The sequence below is a fragment of the Nicotiana tabacum genome, chromosome 13 (assembly GCF_000715075.1).
Source record: "Nicotiana tabacum cultivar K326 chromosome 13, ASM71507v2, whole genome shotgun sequence".
In the NCBI taxonomy this organism is placed as follows: domain Eukaryota; kingdom Viridiplantae; phylum Streptophyta; class Magnoliopsida; order Solanales; family Solanaceae; genus Nicotiana; species Nicotiana tabacum.
In genome coordinates, this window is record NC_134092.1 from 29,486,532 (window position 1) to 29,503,579 (window position 17,048).

At 31.0% G+C, this 17,048-nt stretch overlaps 2 protein-coding genes across 2 annotated transcripts; one reads left to right on the plus strand and one right to left on the minus strand.

Annotated features, from left to right (window-relative positions):
- Window positions 1–5,614: 5,614 nt before the first annotated feature.
- Window positions 5,615–9,521, plus strand: LOC107804440 (protein disulfide-isomerase-like). The gene is made up of 11 exons (XM_016628334.2): window positions 5,615–5,807; window positions 6,553–6,583; window positions 6,797–7,084; window positions 7,182–7,367; window positions 7,457–7,582; window positions 7,691–7,834; window positions 7,923–8,042; window positions 8,356–8,473; window positions 8,774–8,886; window positions 8,982–9,213; window positions 9,317–9,521. The coding sequence occupies exons 1-10, from the start codon at window positions 5,653–5,655 to the stop codon at window positions 9,207–9,209; spliced, it is 1,509 nt and encodes a 502-aa protein (XP_016483820.1). The 5' UTR covers window positions 5,615–5,652; the 3' UTR covers window positions 9,210–9,213; window positions 9,317–9,521.
- Window positions 9,522–10,820: 1,299 nt separating this feature from the next.
- Window positions 10,821–12,423, minus strand: LOC107804444 (protein ZW2). Its single transcript, XM_016628339.2, has 2 exons — window positions 12,056–12,423; window positions 10,821–11,956 (listed from the first exon to the last, which is right to left on the minus strand). Exon 2 carries the CDS (start codon window positions 11,944–11,946, stop codon window positions 11,086–11,088), a length of 861 nt encoding a protein of 286 aa, XP_016483825.1. The 5' UTR covers window positions 11,947–11,956; window positions 12,056–12,423; the 3' UTR covers window positions 10,821–11,085.
- Between the last annotated feature and the right edge of the window lie 4,625 nt (window positions 12,424–17,048).

Consider the following 17,048-nt stretch of genomic DNA (forward strand, 5'->3'; position numbering starts at 1 on the left):
CTGTAAACCTCTTTTCTTAAATGCACTGTATGTCAGTGTCAATTAGACAATTTTTGCAGGAAGTACTTGATAAGTAGGGATTTTAACCTGTTATTTTGTTCTCTTTTACTTGTGTTTAGGGCCAAAAATGCGTGAAGGTATTCCTGAAAACTAATGTAACATGATTGCTTGCGGGGATTGTTCAAAATGAGCCAAATGAGTCATAATCAACTCATAAAGGAGTCAAAACTTGAACAAAAACCAAGACTGGGCCAAAAGATGTGAAACGCGGACCACACAAATATTGTGCTGCCACGAAAGCTATAATGCGGTCGCGAACACTATTTCGAGGTCCGCGAAAGAAAGATTCAGAGAGATGAATTTTTGGGTTAAAACATGAACGCGAACCGCGTCAAAAAGGTGCGGTCGCGAAAGTCCCTGCGCGGCGGCGATTGGAATTATGCGGACCGCGGTTGTTGAAGTTCAGAGAGCTTATATTTTAAGCAAAAATAAGAAGTGCGGTCCGCGTCAAGATTATGCAGCCGCGGAAGTCTCCTACGCGACCGTGATGAAAATTACGCGGTCCGCGAAACCCAGATCCAGAAGTGAAAAACGTGGACCGCGATCAGAATTACGCGGCCGCTAAAGCAGGAGTGCTGTCGCGGTCAAAATTATGCGGCCGCGTAAACTCGGCAGGGGTATTTTTGTTCGGAAATTTCAGCTTAGTATAAATAGAACTTTTTGTTATATTTAGGTTATGTTGTGTATTTGTTGAGCACGTGAGACGTCTGGAACTTCCCTTTTGGGCAATTTTGTATTAGATTCACCTTTTAACATTAGATTTTCATCTTTTAATCTAGTATTATGAATTTTATCTTCTTTTCATCTTTGATTTCTGCTATTTCTATGAGTAGCTAGACCCATAGTTATGGTTGTGACCCAACCCTAGGGTGGGTATTTGATGGATACTGAATTTTAGGGCTTGAATGTTTATGAGTTAGTGATATTTAGCCTAGTTCTTGCTAGAATTGTAGAATTAGTGGTTGCAAGCACTGGTTCATGCCTTTATAACTTAGTCTCTTCTTGAGAAAGAGGTACTAAGTCTAGTAAAATTAGGCTAACAAGGAATTGGGGTGAACTTAAGAGATTGATAGCCCCAATTAAAGGGTTAAACCTAGAGATAGTAATACCCGACTTGAGTTAATATCACGTGACTTGCATGAATACCCATTTGGACTTGAGAAAGCGAAATTTGGCAAAATCACTCAAACTATCGAGAGGTATAGAGTGAGTACTTGGGTGAGATAACTATATCACGACCCCAAATTAATCAAGCTTGCCCTAGATTATTACTACCCGTTAGATGCCCACCCAGGTGAAAGTCACTATCCTAGTCCTTTTATACACTTGAAAACCAACATAAAAAATATTGTACTTAGCTTTAATCATTGCATATAATAGAATAGAATTAGAAGTAGAATCAAAACTAAAATGCATGGAAGCGTAATTAGGAACAAAACACGCATCTAAACTTAGATATAAACCTAATTCCAAATCAATTAACTCCCTATGGATTCGATCCCGACCTTGTTGGGTAAAACTGCATCGACCATCCTCGCTACTCAATAGTAGTGTAGGCTTGGATTCAATCAGTACTGTGAACTTTTTTTTATGTAAAATTATTAATTTTGTTTTAGTCAAATAGAAGTTTCCATAGAGAGCGTAAAATTAATTTTTAAATAATAGGGCAACAAAAATTTACAAAATTTTCATATTTACCCATACTATTTTAAAGCAGTTTAAAAATAGAATTAAATGGTTTAATATATCCACACTATTTGAAAGCGATTTCAAACTAAAATTTTTTATATTCAAAAGTAATTTTAAAAAGTATAGTTTGTTAAACCTCAAAAGTTAATTTAAGTAATGAAATTTGTTCCTACTGTACTGGGAGTCTATCTCTTATATACTGAATTGATGTAAAAATATAATCTAGGGGTTACACATTACCTTCCCCAAACCTCACTTGTGGGATTACATTACACTGGAATTTTTATTGTTATTGTTGTTGTTGTTGTTATTGTTGTTGTCCATTCTTCCATGATAAGTTTTCAATTGTCAATAAATTGTCTTAGATATTTCTTGTTATAATTTTTATATTATTTCATTATGAAAATTAAAATGCGATAATTCTATAAAAAAAAATAGAAACATTTCTCCCACCTCCTTAAATTGAGGAAAAATTAAAATCTGTATAATTTATGTAGACTTCTATCAAATATTTATTATTTTATCACCAGTTAACATCATTTTAAATGAGTTATAATAAAATATAATTTAAACTACTATATTGAATTCCTACAATTTATATCATGTAAAAAATATAATAATAAAAAGGCAATGTATATCATGTTAATATTTGTTTTAGTGCTATTGTTCTCTTTGTTTGAAGTAGTAAATTGCTTCATTAGGAATGCAAATCCCCTTGGAAGTTCTCTTTGCTTATTGAACTAAAAAAAAAATCTTAATTTTGATGTATACAAGATATGAAGTAAAATCATAGTTTTTTTCCGTCTTTTATCGTATTATAAAGAATGAGATTTCTTTCATCAAGTAGCTAATCGGTCCCACTGTCGAAACACTTGCAAGACCAATTTGGATGTATTTCAGATTAGTTTATGTAAGATAGATTGGTATTCTTTTGATTCTAGAAAATTATATTAATATAGACGACACTTGCTACTTTTTAATGTATTCTCTTTTAAAAAATATATATATTCAAATACAATGGGGAAATAATATCATTGATATCAATTTTTTAATTTGATGTTTGTGTTTGACACTAATCAGAGGTTAAAATGAGTATTATAGCACGTAATCTTTTTATGTTAATTGAAACAACTTAAACAAGTTATAATTTGTAGCTTAATTTTATGTAAATTATTAAAATAAATTAATTGTAAATTGTGACCCCAATATCATTTTCAATCCATAATATGATAATGATAATTTATTTATCAAAAATTTAACTGAGCACCAACAAATAACATTTTTAAAATGAGAATATTACATAAATGTCTCAAATAAGTTCCAACTTACCAACCTCTAACCATTAATCATAGACTTATCAACACTAGCCAAAACACATATAAAAATTAAAAATCTAAATAATTAAGGTTCTTTCTCTCCAAGAATCACACACAAAGATCTCTTTCCATATTTTTAAGCGTGATCAGTAACATTAGATGCAAGACGAAAAGAAATAAGGTTCTTTCTAAGTAAAAGGGGACCTTTTTCAATGGGTATGGTTGAAATTCATTGAAAACATATAGATGAGTCAAATATACGATTTTTGAGGAAGATTGGAGGTGATTTGGTATCAAAAATCGTAGTTAGAATTCAAAAAATTCTTCTGCGACACATGTATCAAACATGTATCACACATACAAATATATATGGATATACATGTGATACACCTTTTATACAAATATGATACACAAATGATACACAGTATGATACACATCTCATTTTTATCAGGTTTCATCTTCTATTTAAGATTTTCAATTCAAACCTCAGTCAAATCATCCCATAACTGAGATTCAAACCCCTTAAGATGTACTCAATCTAATCTACTAACACTCACTCAAAAGAAAACAGAAATTTAATATTTTTTTGGCTACAAATAACTAATTGGTAACATTTCTCTAATATTAATAATATTTAATAAATTGGTCAATTTTTATAATAAGCTACTTATAAAAGCACATAGCTGGTAATTTTCCAAAGAAATTGCAATATTGAGCCCGTATACGGGCCTTTCCTCATCTAGTTTACCAAATGAAAAGATAATCTGATATTCAACCAAACTGAGGAATTACAACTGATTTATGGAACAAAAAAAAAAAAGAAAAATAAGAAAAGGGAGGTTCCAGATTGCTATTACAAAATAGCTAATGAAAAGAAAAGACCAAGTTCTAGCTTAGCCTAACAACTACATACTCATGCTATTTGTATCTCCTCTATTTCCTTCAGTACTCTAAGAGGTCGTTTGGTTGGAAAGATGTTATCCCAGGATTAATTATCCTGGGATTAGTTATTCCATCTTTTGATGGGGATAAAAAATACTACAATCCCGGGATTAATTATACACAATTTTCTCTCAATCAAACATGTGATAAACTCTTCTTAAATTTAGTCCCGAGATTAATTATTCCTTGTCCCTCATACCAAACGAGCCCTAATATTTTAATGGATTTTCTCAACCCGAATCCCACATCACATATTGGTATTTTCTCATTTTAACAACTAATCCAAATACCAGCCCAATAAAATAATCGGTAAAGAGCCTGTTCATAACAGATATGCCCTGTTTAGTTTTAAAAATTGCCAATAAAATAATACTAAAATTTTGAAAAGATATATGAGCTTATTAAATCTTGTGCTAGTAAGAGAAAGAATAAGGAGATCGCAATATTTAAACAAACACTTGTTAAGTAAGTGAAAATACACGTTAGAATTAAGTTTTTAAATTAAAAAAAATGGATCATCTATAATAGCCATATTAAATATTTAAATTTTAAGCAAGATCACATATATGTCTAGTTCAAGAAAAAGTTAAACAATTTTTAATATAACTTAAGTGTATTTATATGTTGATTTGGTTGGATTGTTTATTGATATTTGATTTTTTGGTTCTTTTTGGTTTTTAGTTTTTCTTAAAAACTCATACACAGAAGAGCATAATTGTTCAATCTTGAATAAATCGATAAAATTAGTTAATCAATTGGTCAAACATTTGACTAATGTCTTATTAACTGATTGATTTGTGTTCTTGTTTGTTGAATATAAATATATGACTAATTATCATGACAATAAGCAGTTAACTATTAATTAATTAATAATAATATAATACTAAAATTGTTAAGCAATTTTTAGTTTCAATTTAAAATAATTGTTTGGGCTTACGCTCCAAAGAGAGTCGCGCCTTATGCTTAAGGGATTATGCCCGGAATATTGGGACTTACACCTTGTAATACTTACGCCTCCTTTCCCACTTCAGAGAGTTTTAGCTCACTACATTTGAGTCTCGTTCAAAAAACGCATTTAAAAACACTTATAGTATAGCTTTAAAAATATCATGTAAAGTCAATCATGGGATGAAAATACATAATCCACAACTTAGGTAATAGAATAACAATATCATGTATTCCAATCTAAGTTTGGAAGTTAATTGAATTACACTTTTATATTAACTAAATAATGAATAATTATTTTGCCAAATTTACGTTAAGCAAGTTATTAAACGTCACAGGAAACAAAAAGAAGCAAAAAAGGAAAATTTTTTGACATAATCACCATGACCGCACACAGAAAAGGAAAAGAATTAAAAGACTTGAATTTATATCCTATTTAGTGCTATGTAGTATTTAATTTAAATCAGAAAAATAGTAAATATGACAAAACTTAGAATCAGATTCTCCTTTCAAACCGTTAAATTCTTTTGACACATGCCAAGACCAATCAAAACTTTACACGTCATTTACCAAGCTGACATGGCCATCCTCCCCTGTGAATTTTTAACATTATAAAAGACAGCTTTTTTCTCAGTTTGTCACATCCTCCTTTTGTTATTAGATATACACATAAAAATACATATATTAGAGAGAGTGAAAAATGGCTTGGAGAAGCATTTTGGTAGTTGTATCAGTTGTTTTTGCAGTTTGTGTAGCAGTAGAAGAAGAAGAGCATGTGTTAACATTAGACCATACAAACTTCACTGACGTTGTATCCAACCACAACTTTATTGTCGTTGAATTCTATGCCCCCTGGTAATTTCTCACCCCGCTCGTTGACTTTTATGATTTGTATGTAGAGACGTATTTAGGGCAGAGTCGAAAAAATATATTAAAATGCATAACTTTAAATTCTGAATTTGACTCTAGTTTTATAAGTAGAAAATGATCTGTGTTTAAGTTTGTTTTTGAATATGTTTCTGTTGATTACTGTATATAATATGTCGTTTTAGTTTTTACATTATGTGTTATAATTTAACGAATTTTTTCTGTTCTATGAAAGTCACGATTTTAGTCTTTTTATAATAATAATTATTTTTTAGTTAATTCTTAATTTATGGAGTATTTTAATTTGTGTTTCAAACCGAATAAAGGGACTTGTTTTTAGCCATCTTGATGTGTGAAATGACATGATATAAGTCCGTGTGACATAGATGGTGAATCTTTAATAGACTCCAACCATAGATGATGGGAGACTTCAAACCAAACATACATATTATATAACCACCTTATTTAAACGTTCACATGTTCGAGATGTGACACCTTTATTTATTTATTTAGGTCTATAACAGCTTAAATACTGTGGATTAACTCTAATGTTCTTTAGGACTCTGTAGATGGCTTATTTAGGATATCTACTCGTGGATATTCTTCTATGTTAAATATTTGAACTTATTCGAAATTGATTCTTAATCTCTTCAAGAACTGTATTCATTTTATTTCTATATTAGTTCCTTTTTCAATTTTCTGGAAATCTGATAGTCCCTTTTTAATATAACAGGTGTGGACACTGCCAAAAACTTGCCCCTGAGGTACTAGCTTTCTTCTCTGAAAAGAGGGACATCATTCTATTAGAATATATTTATTTGACATTTTCCACATTCTTGATAGGCGAGTAAGGTCTGTGTACATACTACCCAACCCAAACCCCACTTGTCGGATTCAGTGATTGTTGTTGTTGTTTCCACATTCTTGTAAGCCATTTGATTCTTAATAAAACATTTTCTTCTCTTTTTGTTTTCCAGTATGAAAAAGCTGCTTCAGTTTTGAGTAGTCATGACCCTCCAATTGTTCTAGCTAAAATTGATGCGAGTGATGAGGCAAATAGAGGACTCGCAACGCAATATCAGCTCAAGGGCTTCCCAACTATTAAGATTTTTAGGGATGGAGGAAAGAATATTCAAGAATATAATGGTCCTCGCGAAGCAGATGGTATAGTAACTTATATAAAGAAACAATCAGGTCCTGCATCTCCTGAAATCAAGTCGAAAGAAGATGCTGCAAATGTCATCGATGAGAAAAAGATCATTGTTGTAAGTGCTGTTTCTTTTTATCACTTACTCATTTCTCATTGTTTAGCTTCTTTCTCAGCATTCCATTTGTTCCTAAAATGCATGGATTTTCTTTTAGGTTGGTATATTTCAAGAACTCTCAGGGGAGAAATTTGAAAACTATACAACATTAGCTGAAAAACTACGAGCTGACTATGACTTTGCTCACACCCTTGATGCTAAACTCCTCCCTCGGGGCGAGCCAGTTGATAAGCCCACTCTTCGTCTCCTTAAGCCATTCGATGAATTCTTCGTTGATTTTGAGGTTGTATTTGTTGTTCCTTTAACGATTATGTGGTTTGATATTGACCTGTTTCTTCTGGTTAGACTGGCACTTAACCTGTACTTATGCAGGATTTTGAAGTCGAAGTAATGGAGAAGTTAATTGCAGAATCTAGTATTCCTATTGTCACTTATTTTGACAAAGATCCAGAAAACTCAATTTATGTTAGCAAGTTCTTTAATGGTATCGGCGCAAAGGTACTTTAGTCTTTGCTGCTTTAATATTGTGAAATCTACACTTTCTGATACAAGAAGCTATATCCATTCTATTTCAATGACTAACTACTTAAAATTTGTTATATGCAGGCAATGCTTTTCGTGAACTTTAGCACTGAGCTCGACACATTTCAATCCAAGTATAAGGATGTTGCTGTGCTCTACAAGGAGAATGGTCTGAAGGGATTGAGCTTTCTCTTGGGAGATGTTGAGGCTGGTGAAGGTGCATTCAATGTTAGTAACATGCTTTAAGCCTATCTGATAATTAGTATATTGGCTTTCCAAATGACCATATAAACACATGTTAATTATTCGTTTGCAGTACTTTGGGCTGAAGCCAGAACAGGCACCTCTGATCATAATAATGGAGAATGATGGACAAAAGTATCTCAAAGCACATGTAGAACCCGATGCCCTTGCTTCTTGGTTGAAGGATTACAAGGTGATGAATCTGCATTTTTTACTTGGGATAATTACTTTATTGAGCCACCCTCCAAAATAATAGCCACCAAATGTATATATTTTGTATATTAAGTATAAATATACATATAATATACACATGATATACAAAATCATTAATCAGTGTATATGTTGGCTAGCGCCTGTAATGGGCGACGGGACAAAAATGAAAAAAGCCCTTTTGTGTTTATCAATAGAGCAGTATGTCTTTTCATTTGGAGTTCTCTACTGTCAATTGATGGCTTGCTAATTTCCTGTTTTTACTCAATATTTCTTTCCTTTTTGCGTTGTTGCAGGACGGAAAATTGAAGCCATACGTAAAATCACAACCTATCCCTGAGGTTAACGACGAGCCTGTGAAGGTGGTTGTTAGAGATACTCTCGAAAAAATGGTTCTCAACTCCGGGAAAAATGGTGTGTTAGTGTTTCTTGATTATGTATTTCTACTGCAGCTGCTTAAGGGGCGGAGGCACAAGCCGAAATACGGGTTCGGCCGAACTCAATAGTTTTTGCTCAAACAATGTATTTAGTGTTTAAAATTCATTAAATATGTACAAATATTAAATTTAGAACCCAGTCACTAACACTTGGAAACATCGTTCTAAAATCCAGAACCCATATGGTTGAAATCCTGGCTCCGCCTCTAGGCCTGCTTATCTAAGAACTAATAATGTTTTCCTTTTGTTTTGACTATTATTTTTTCCTTTGTTACAGTACTACTAGAGTTCTATGCACCTTGGTGTGGCCACTGCAAGGCGCTCGCTCCAATCTTGGATGAAGTAGCTGTCTCGTTCGAAAACGATCCAAATGTTCTGATAGCAAAATTAGTAAGAATCTTTTACTTATTCCTTCATTCTTTCTATGATCATTAAATAGTCTAAACTATGATCATTATGTTAATTGTGTTGTTCTTCTTAATCAGGATGCAACTGCAAATGATATCCGTACAAATGAATTTGACGTTAAAGGATTTCCAACATTGTACTTCAAATCTGCTTCTGGTAAATTGTCTCAGTATAATGGCGAAAGAACAAAAGAGGCCATCATTGAATTTATTCAGCAGAATCGCGACGATAAAACTGCTCAGTCAGAAGCTGATTCCACCACATCAGAATCAGTAAAAACAGATTCAGCAAAAGATGAGCTATAAAGAGGTAATAAATTCTTGTTTTTTTTTTTCCAACCGATGATTATAAATATTACTACAGTTTATTGATCAAGGGAAGTTCTAATATGTTTCTATTTTCTTATGTTCAGGTTTTTGGCATTCTTCTGTCTCAATAGAGAGTACTCAAGTTTTGTTGTGGATTTGCTGCTTTTTTTTCTCTTTTATTTGAGTTTAGGTGTTTTTTTTTTATTACAGTAAAATGGTTGTATCATGTGCACCATTTTATTATGTATGAGGTGCAACTGAATCTAAATTATTATTATTATTATTATCAATTCACAAATTCCCAACTTAGCATTAATAGTCTTCACTTCTCTTTGCTCAATGCTCCAGTGAAATTCAGTTCTCTGGTGAATAATTACTTATTTCAACTAAAAACATAGATTTTAAATTGGTATTGTTGGTCATGAAATTATGACACTATTAAATATCGCACTTTAGTAAAACCATATTTTAAAAAGTACTCAATTACATCTTAATAAAAGAAAAAGACATTTAATTTCAAAATAAAGTCTATACAGTTTTCCATATCTTCTTATCTAAGTGGGTGTTTGGACATAAGAATTGTAAAATTCCAAAAAAGTGATTTTTTTAGTTGAAAATGGTATTTGAAAATTAGAGTTGTGTTTAGACATGAATACACTTTAGAGTTATTTTTGAATTTTGTGAGTGATTTGAAGTGAAAATTTTAAAAATAACTTGGAGTTTTTTAAATTTTCGAAAAAATTCAAAATTCAACTTTAAGTGAAATTTGAAATTTTTATGAGAAATTTTGACATGCTAACTTTGAACTTAATTCTAGATCTACCTTTACTTCAGATTTGTTACGCATTTCTTTTTTTGGCTGAAGTCATTTGGTTGTTATTTAAGATTATCTCACTGACAATTCCTTTTTTTCTCTTTTATCTTTTTGCTTGATGTCAATGAGCTGGTTTTATATGCATCACCTCATTTATGCATGCAACTGACTCGCAATTTGCAATTAGAGTAGCAATTTTTAACAATCCTTTCTCTAACATTTTTACTTCTTATCCGATACCCGACATTAACTCAAATTCACACCAAGTAAGGTCTATTGAAACTGATTTTTTTAAATAAATATTTACGTGTTTAGATAGACGTACTGAAATTGATAATAAACAGTTGATGTGTTTGGTAAAAAAAGCTGATAAATAATTTTTTTATTAAAATGACTAAAACATCCTTAAAAACTTTATAAAAGATTATAAATTTAAAAAAAAATTTTGTAAAGAAAAAAATGAACAACGAATATGGAATGAAAAGTATGTTAGAAAATTTATTTTGAGAAAAATATTTTATGAATTAAAAAATATTATTAAGGATAAACTAATAAAAATCTTAATTAAAATAAAAATGCTTATAAGATAAAAATCCATAAGTTGAGGGGACCAACTTATGACACTGATTTTAGCTTATAAACACTTGACTTATAAGCACTTTGAGTATTTATCAAATGTGTAGATAAACCAAAAAATATTTATAAGTCAATTTGACCAGCTTATAAGCTTAGCCAAACACCCTCGTAATCTTTTACTTTCTTAAACTCTCAGTTCAATTTAATATGCTGTCATATAAATACCCAATAAAACATAATATCATATATAACGAAACAAATAGAGTACATGGTTTGACGGAGACTTCCTACCCTACTTTATGCAAAAACAACAATAACATAAATGAAATTAAAAGGACCTAAAGACTAAAGTTCTTCATTCTACATCAAAATCTTAGCTTATCATGTTTCTGCAACACTAATAGAACTGAAGAAAATCCACATAAACAGAAATGAATAAAAAGGATATGGCGGGTGCAGCGGTAAGTTCAGAACCCGTAAACCTTAAATTCTGACTCTGTCTCTGTTATTGAGGACGCCATGACCATGGTTGCGGGAATTAACAGCAACAGTATCTTTCTTCATTCCCCAATCATGAATCCTCAAATGAAGTTCAGCAGCAGCAATCAAGAAATGAACAGCTTGAATTGGTTTCAAAATTCCCAAAATCTCCTTTAGAGTCCTCAGCCTTAAATCATCAGCTTTTTTTAAAGCCTCCAATAAACCTTCCTCCTTTTTAGCAATATTTGTCTTCACTTTTTCCTCCTCAGTCTCCTCTACTTGTCTTCCCTCTTCCCTCATTAATTCACTCACTATATGTGATAATTCAACCATTGATGTATCTGCCACTGTTTCTTGAACTTTAGCTAATCTTTCAGTCAATTTTTTCTCTTCCCTTAATGTCTTATTTTGTAACTCATCAATTTTCCCAAGTTGAATACCAGAAAGATCTCCTAAATCCCCTCTACTAATTCCTCTAAATAAATCATGAAAACCAGCTTCAAGTTGTAAACCCGATTTCGAATACAATAAATGAAAAGCCATACTTGGTCTCCACCCTCCAATCCATAAAAAAGCATCTTCAAGATTACTTCTCCAAGTTGGATTTAACATACCTAAAACATCTTCTTTAGCACTTCTTGATTTTTCTTTGTAATAATTCTCATAGTGGTGTATGACACGTTGAATCAACGGCGACAACATTCTACGATTGTTTTCTTCTACGCCATTGACTTCTTTTGAGGCGCGCACAAGCTGTTCCAAATCTTGGTTCTGTTCAACAAGCCATGACTCGAAAAACTTGTGAAATGTCTCGCGATTTTGAACCCCGTTTCTGCTATTATTGCTCATCAAATGTTGGTCCATGGTCTATATGCTGTTGGGAAAAAAAATACTCCTATTAGAGATGGAAGTACTAATTAAAAAAAATTACTTAATAAATAAATAAGATGCTAGAATTGGCAAGAAAAGATACCGTTTTGAGGGGCACCCTATGGAAGACGCTGACTTCAGAGTAGATTTCCAAAGTGCAAATAGCATAGTAATTAATGTCCTATGATTCTCAAGATACGACGAACTATACTTAGAAATCTTGTATTGTGTATTCAAAATCTTACAACTGCCTCTGTAAGAGTTTTGAGATTTTTAGTGAAATATAAAGACTCAAAAAGGATGAAGCCTATTTCGTGAAAAATATGTCATACTTATTACAAAGATTAGACACATCTTTTCAGAAAATACTGTGTCTTTTAAACTATAGGAACATTAAATTTTCAGAACCAAGTATATATAGTATATCAGTAAGTGAGCATACCTGTTTGTTTGCATGTGAAAATAAAATTTAGATTTTAAGAACAAAAGGTTCAAGATATTTATAATAACGGTAGAGAAAGCCGACAAGAAGTAAAAACCAGAGCAGAAGCGGTGGGCTAAGTAAGGACTCAGTATCTAGCTGGACTTTGTAATTTGACAGTCATAATATTAAGTTCTGTTCATTGTATCTGTGGCTTGAAACATACATCCAATAGTCAACCACATACTAATTTGTTTCTAGTATTATTTTCCGCATCAATATATGTGACACTGTAGAGTTTAAGAAAAATAAGGTGATTTTTTAAACTTTGTGGTCAAAATATGCTTTCATAATATTTATCTTATCTATACTATTTATAAAGAATATGAGAAGCAAATCAATGTGATGATATCAAGTGTCACAACAAAAATTTAACATGACAAATTAGTTAGGTTTGTTAATAATTAGTTATTCTTTTTTAATTTGAATTAAAAATAATTAAATATTTATGTAGATATATGTAAAATGATAAGACTAGTTTATTTTTTGGGATGAGAAATGTTTTGAATAATAATTCATATGGTCATGATATATTTATAAGATCATATAACTAAAAATATTATAATAGATAAAACTAAAGACAAAAATATAAACAATAATTTCAAGAATAAATAAAATATATAACGATATAATTTAACTTATTATGTACTAATTAAGCCAATTGACAAGTTAATAAAAAGTCATATTAGTAAACGTATAATACTAAGTATTTATTAATTTAATAATAATAAAGAATAAATAAGGAACAAATAATTTTTTGATTACTATATAATGTATCCTTTGATTTATAGATTCTGTTATATTTCTGTACACTAAATTAAATAATAAAATAACTACTAATTTATTAAAATAGTATAATATATTAGATCATAATTTTATAAGATTAATATTCTGTCATATTATCCGTACATCGCGCGGGTTCTAACATTAGTTAAGGATAAAAATGAAAAATTTAAGAGAAATATATATTTTAGACACTTCCAAAAATAATAGCCAACAAAATGTACGTATATTTTATACACTTTTCGACTATCGAATGCAATTAGTTACAATCGATCGGCAAGTTTTGCATTTTGTCCAAATATAAAGTTAAATTGTTTCTTAGATATAGAATTATATTATTCTTGAGCAATTTATGCAAAATACCTATTGACCTTAAACTAATTACTCTTCTCTACCCATTTGAAAACTAGTTACAATATGTACCTACCCAATTAAAACTAATAACCCAACCTACCTACCCATCCCACTTTTCTTACCCATTTGGCTTAACATAGCTTGATTTGGCTTGAATTGGTTTGGCTTGATTTGGATTGAATTGGCTTGGCTTGACTTGATTTGGTTTGGCTTGGCTTGACTTGACATGAAATGGCTTGGCTTAGCTTGGCTTGGTTTTAGTAACTTAGTTTGACTTTATTTGGTTGGAAGGGCCGGGCATTTAAAAAAAAATAGGTAGAAAACTTTATGGGTAGGAGCGAGTAAATAGTTTGTGGTGAGTGGGTATTTACAAAAGATCTTCATTATTCTTTTGGAATAGACTAATAAGAAAATAGTATCACGTTTGATCTTTAAACAAATAACCAACTGAATTTACTGTTTACTTTTTATCCAGTATACGTAAATTATATATTAATTATATACGATTATACATATATTATAACTATTTAGGTTAATTCTACTCGAGGGAAACAGTTTTTTCTTCACTAGCAACACACTGTTTTCCGCGGAACTTTATTTTTAGCACCACAGACTGTTAGTCCACATAACTTTTTTCTTATAGGACAAGAGATAAATTAACCTAACCTCCTATTATTTATTTAGCTAGCAAAACTCGATTGTATAAAATCTCTCCTTATGATATATTCTTGCAATGATGAATGAATTTAACTACCGTTTGGGGATAAGGCTTAGCTCACATGATGAATGTCTCATCTTTTACCGTTGAGGTAGAGGGTTCAAACCTCATTAATAGCGTAACATTTCCTCTCCTTCTCCTTCCTACATATTCCAATCAAATGAAGAAAGAGAATTATTTTGTAATAGCTTGTGTTCCGCCTTATTTTGCATGTCCTAATTTTATTATGTTGAACCAGTATATTTATGCTTGAACTAATTAATTTTAGAATAATAGAGTAAAAGTTAGATCAGATGCATGCCTTGCAGTGATAGGGATGATTATTACTATTAAGCCGTTTGGGAAGTATTACAGTTTTATGTTTTATTCCCTCTATTTAATTCTTGAGATACACCAAATAAAAAATAGAGTAATGCAGTAGTAAAAGATAAAATCATACAGGAACGGCAAGATCCAGATGTCTTCATTTTTCATTTTTCAAATGGGATGTAGTACAACTGGAAAATACAACAATACAAAGTAGAAATCACTGTAAGTACAATTTGCCTTGGCGGTGAATTTAAAAAAGAAAAAGAAAAAGCAAATGCTTTAATCAGGATTCATATTTTGTAGGCAAATTAAACTTATTAAATTCTTTACATGCATTATACTATGTATATTATAAATTATGGGATTCTGGACCACAACAAGTGGGCATATATATATATATATATATATATATATATATATATATATATATATATATATATATCTACTCATAGATTTTCTTCTATATTCATAGTCTTAAATTTGCACCGATCATTGTGCCTGTTATGATGTAGTTTGTTCCACTACTTTTAGCCTTTTCTTATGCCAATTGGATTTGTGGCGGATTTCAAGAGGATGGGTATAATATTGTGAAGAGTCGGATCTAAAAGTACGTGTTTAACTTTAGTCTTTTACTATCAAAATCAATAACACTTTTGAAATTATAGGTTCAAAATTATTATTTTTTTAATAATTTTCACGTATATATCAATGTTCTGTGCCGAAAACAAGACCATCTGAAACGAGATTTGAACTGTCAATTTTACTCGTAGAGGTGCATCAAATAATTATTGTATCATAGAAGTCTTTGACCATGGTTGCACGCACATATATTTAAATAATTTTAAAAAAATATACGCCCGGGGCTACTTGTACTATATATATCTTCCTTTTCTAATACTAGTAATTGTGTGTCCTCACCAATATGCTTAGAGAAACCAATAATCTGCTATTAGCACTATTCATCAGGCAAATATAATTGTGAACCACTGCTTTAGGGAAGGCAATCAAAGTTGCAGATTGTGTAGCAAAGTTTGCTACTTTTACTAATGAGAGCTTAATCCTTACTCAAATCATATCAGAAACTCTCTAAAAATGCTAAAGGCCCTTTTCTTTTTTCTTTTTTTGTTAGTTGAGTTGTATAGGAAGTAGGACTTGACATAAACCTCCCTTTAATTTCCTGCTTTTGTGGTGATGGAATCACCGATGTTTTATTATTTCTCAAATACAACACTACTTAGACTTCTATCTGCGAAACTTTCTTTTTTCGTCAATTCCTTGACTTTTTGCTGCTGAGTCCTAAATTTGTTTGATGGTATATATTGAATACAAGAGTTTAATAAGGGAAATAAATTTGTTTTTCATACACACCGAACAAGCATTTATTAAGGGATTCGTAATGCATATAGTATTATTTTTATCGGGTATTGTATTAGGTTCACTCTATTGAAAATTGCATATACATTTTGTGCTTTAACTTGCGTTGTATAAATTTACAACTGTATCCACGGAGTTTTATGGGATTTTCTATTTTATTTAAATTGAAGATCAAAGTTTCAAGACCTTTTTTTCTTTTTCCATGGACGACATCACCTCCGGGGCGTACACAGAAATTTTTGTAAGCGGTGTCAAAATTTATAAAAGTATAAAATAATAACTTCAATTATTATACTTCTAGACAAGAAATATTCTCTTTCAAATATTTGTAGAAAAATGTGCTAGTTGAGGTTTGAAACTCTCATCTATTAGAGCAAAATAAAGCATATACCAATGCACCAAGAGATAATTTATGTCAAGTGATGTCATTTTTTCCTACTTATTCGATTTCTCACAATATTAATATATATATTTAGTAAAATATTTCGACGAAATGGTGTCGTGTGACACCGCTTCACTAAGAGTGCATCCACCCACCTGGTTATTAGTGTTAAAAAGAAATTCTAAAAGTAAGTTTAATCCAGATGGCTGCTGCAAGAGTAAGTTTAATCGCAATTGCAATTGCAATTTATTTATTCTGGATAGTTGTGAATCCATATCAAAGTTGTCCAAATTCATTCAGGTTGTGTAAATCCAGCATATCAAAGCATTGCAATTTACAGTTCTATAATCGCAAATAAATAAATAAAAACTAATACCAAAACTAGCCCAAATATCATTTTGTAACACATCTATTTTGCTAAAACACAAACATAGTTCAAATTTGAGACTTAAGCAATATTGTAATATTTTAATTCCTTTAAGTTGAAATTTAGAGAATCAAGCACCTTAACTCGATTTAGAAATTACTATTAAATATAATTTGTTGGATTGGGTCAAAGGATTAAACTAAAAGCGCCATGGACAGCTATTGAAGTTTGCTTAAACTTACAACAACAACGATCCAGTAAAATCCTACAAGTGGGGTCTGAGGAGGATAGTATGTACGCAAACCTTACATAATTGTTTTTTGTATAA

Excerpts from the sequence above, each read along its gene's own strand:
- LOC107804444 (XM_016628339.2), bottom strand. The coding sequence starts at position 11,946 with ATGGACCAACATTTGATGAGCAATAATAGCAGAAACGGGGTTCAAAAT.
- LOC107804440 (XM_016628334.2), top strand. The coding sequence starts at position 5,653 with ATGGCTTGGAGAAGCATTTTGGTAGTTGTATCAGTTGTTTTTGCAGTT. Across the intron at positions 7,085-7,181 it reads ATGAGAAAAAGATCATTGTT|GTTGGTATATTTCAAGAACT; the intron begins GTAAGTGCTGTT and ends ATTTTCTTTTAG. Across the intron at positions 8,043-8,355 it reads CTTGGTTGAAGGATTACAAG|GACGGAAAATTGAAGCCATA; the intron begins GTGATGAATCTG and ends GCGTTGTTGCAG.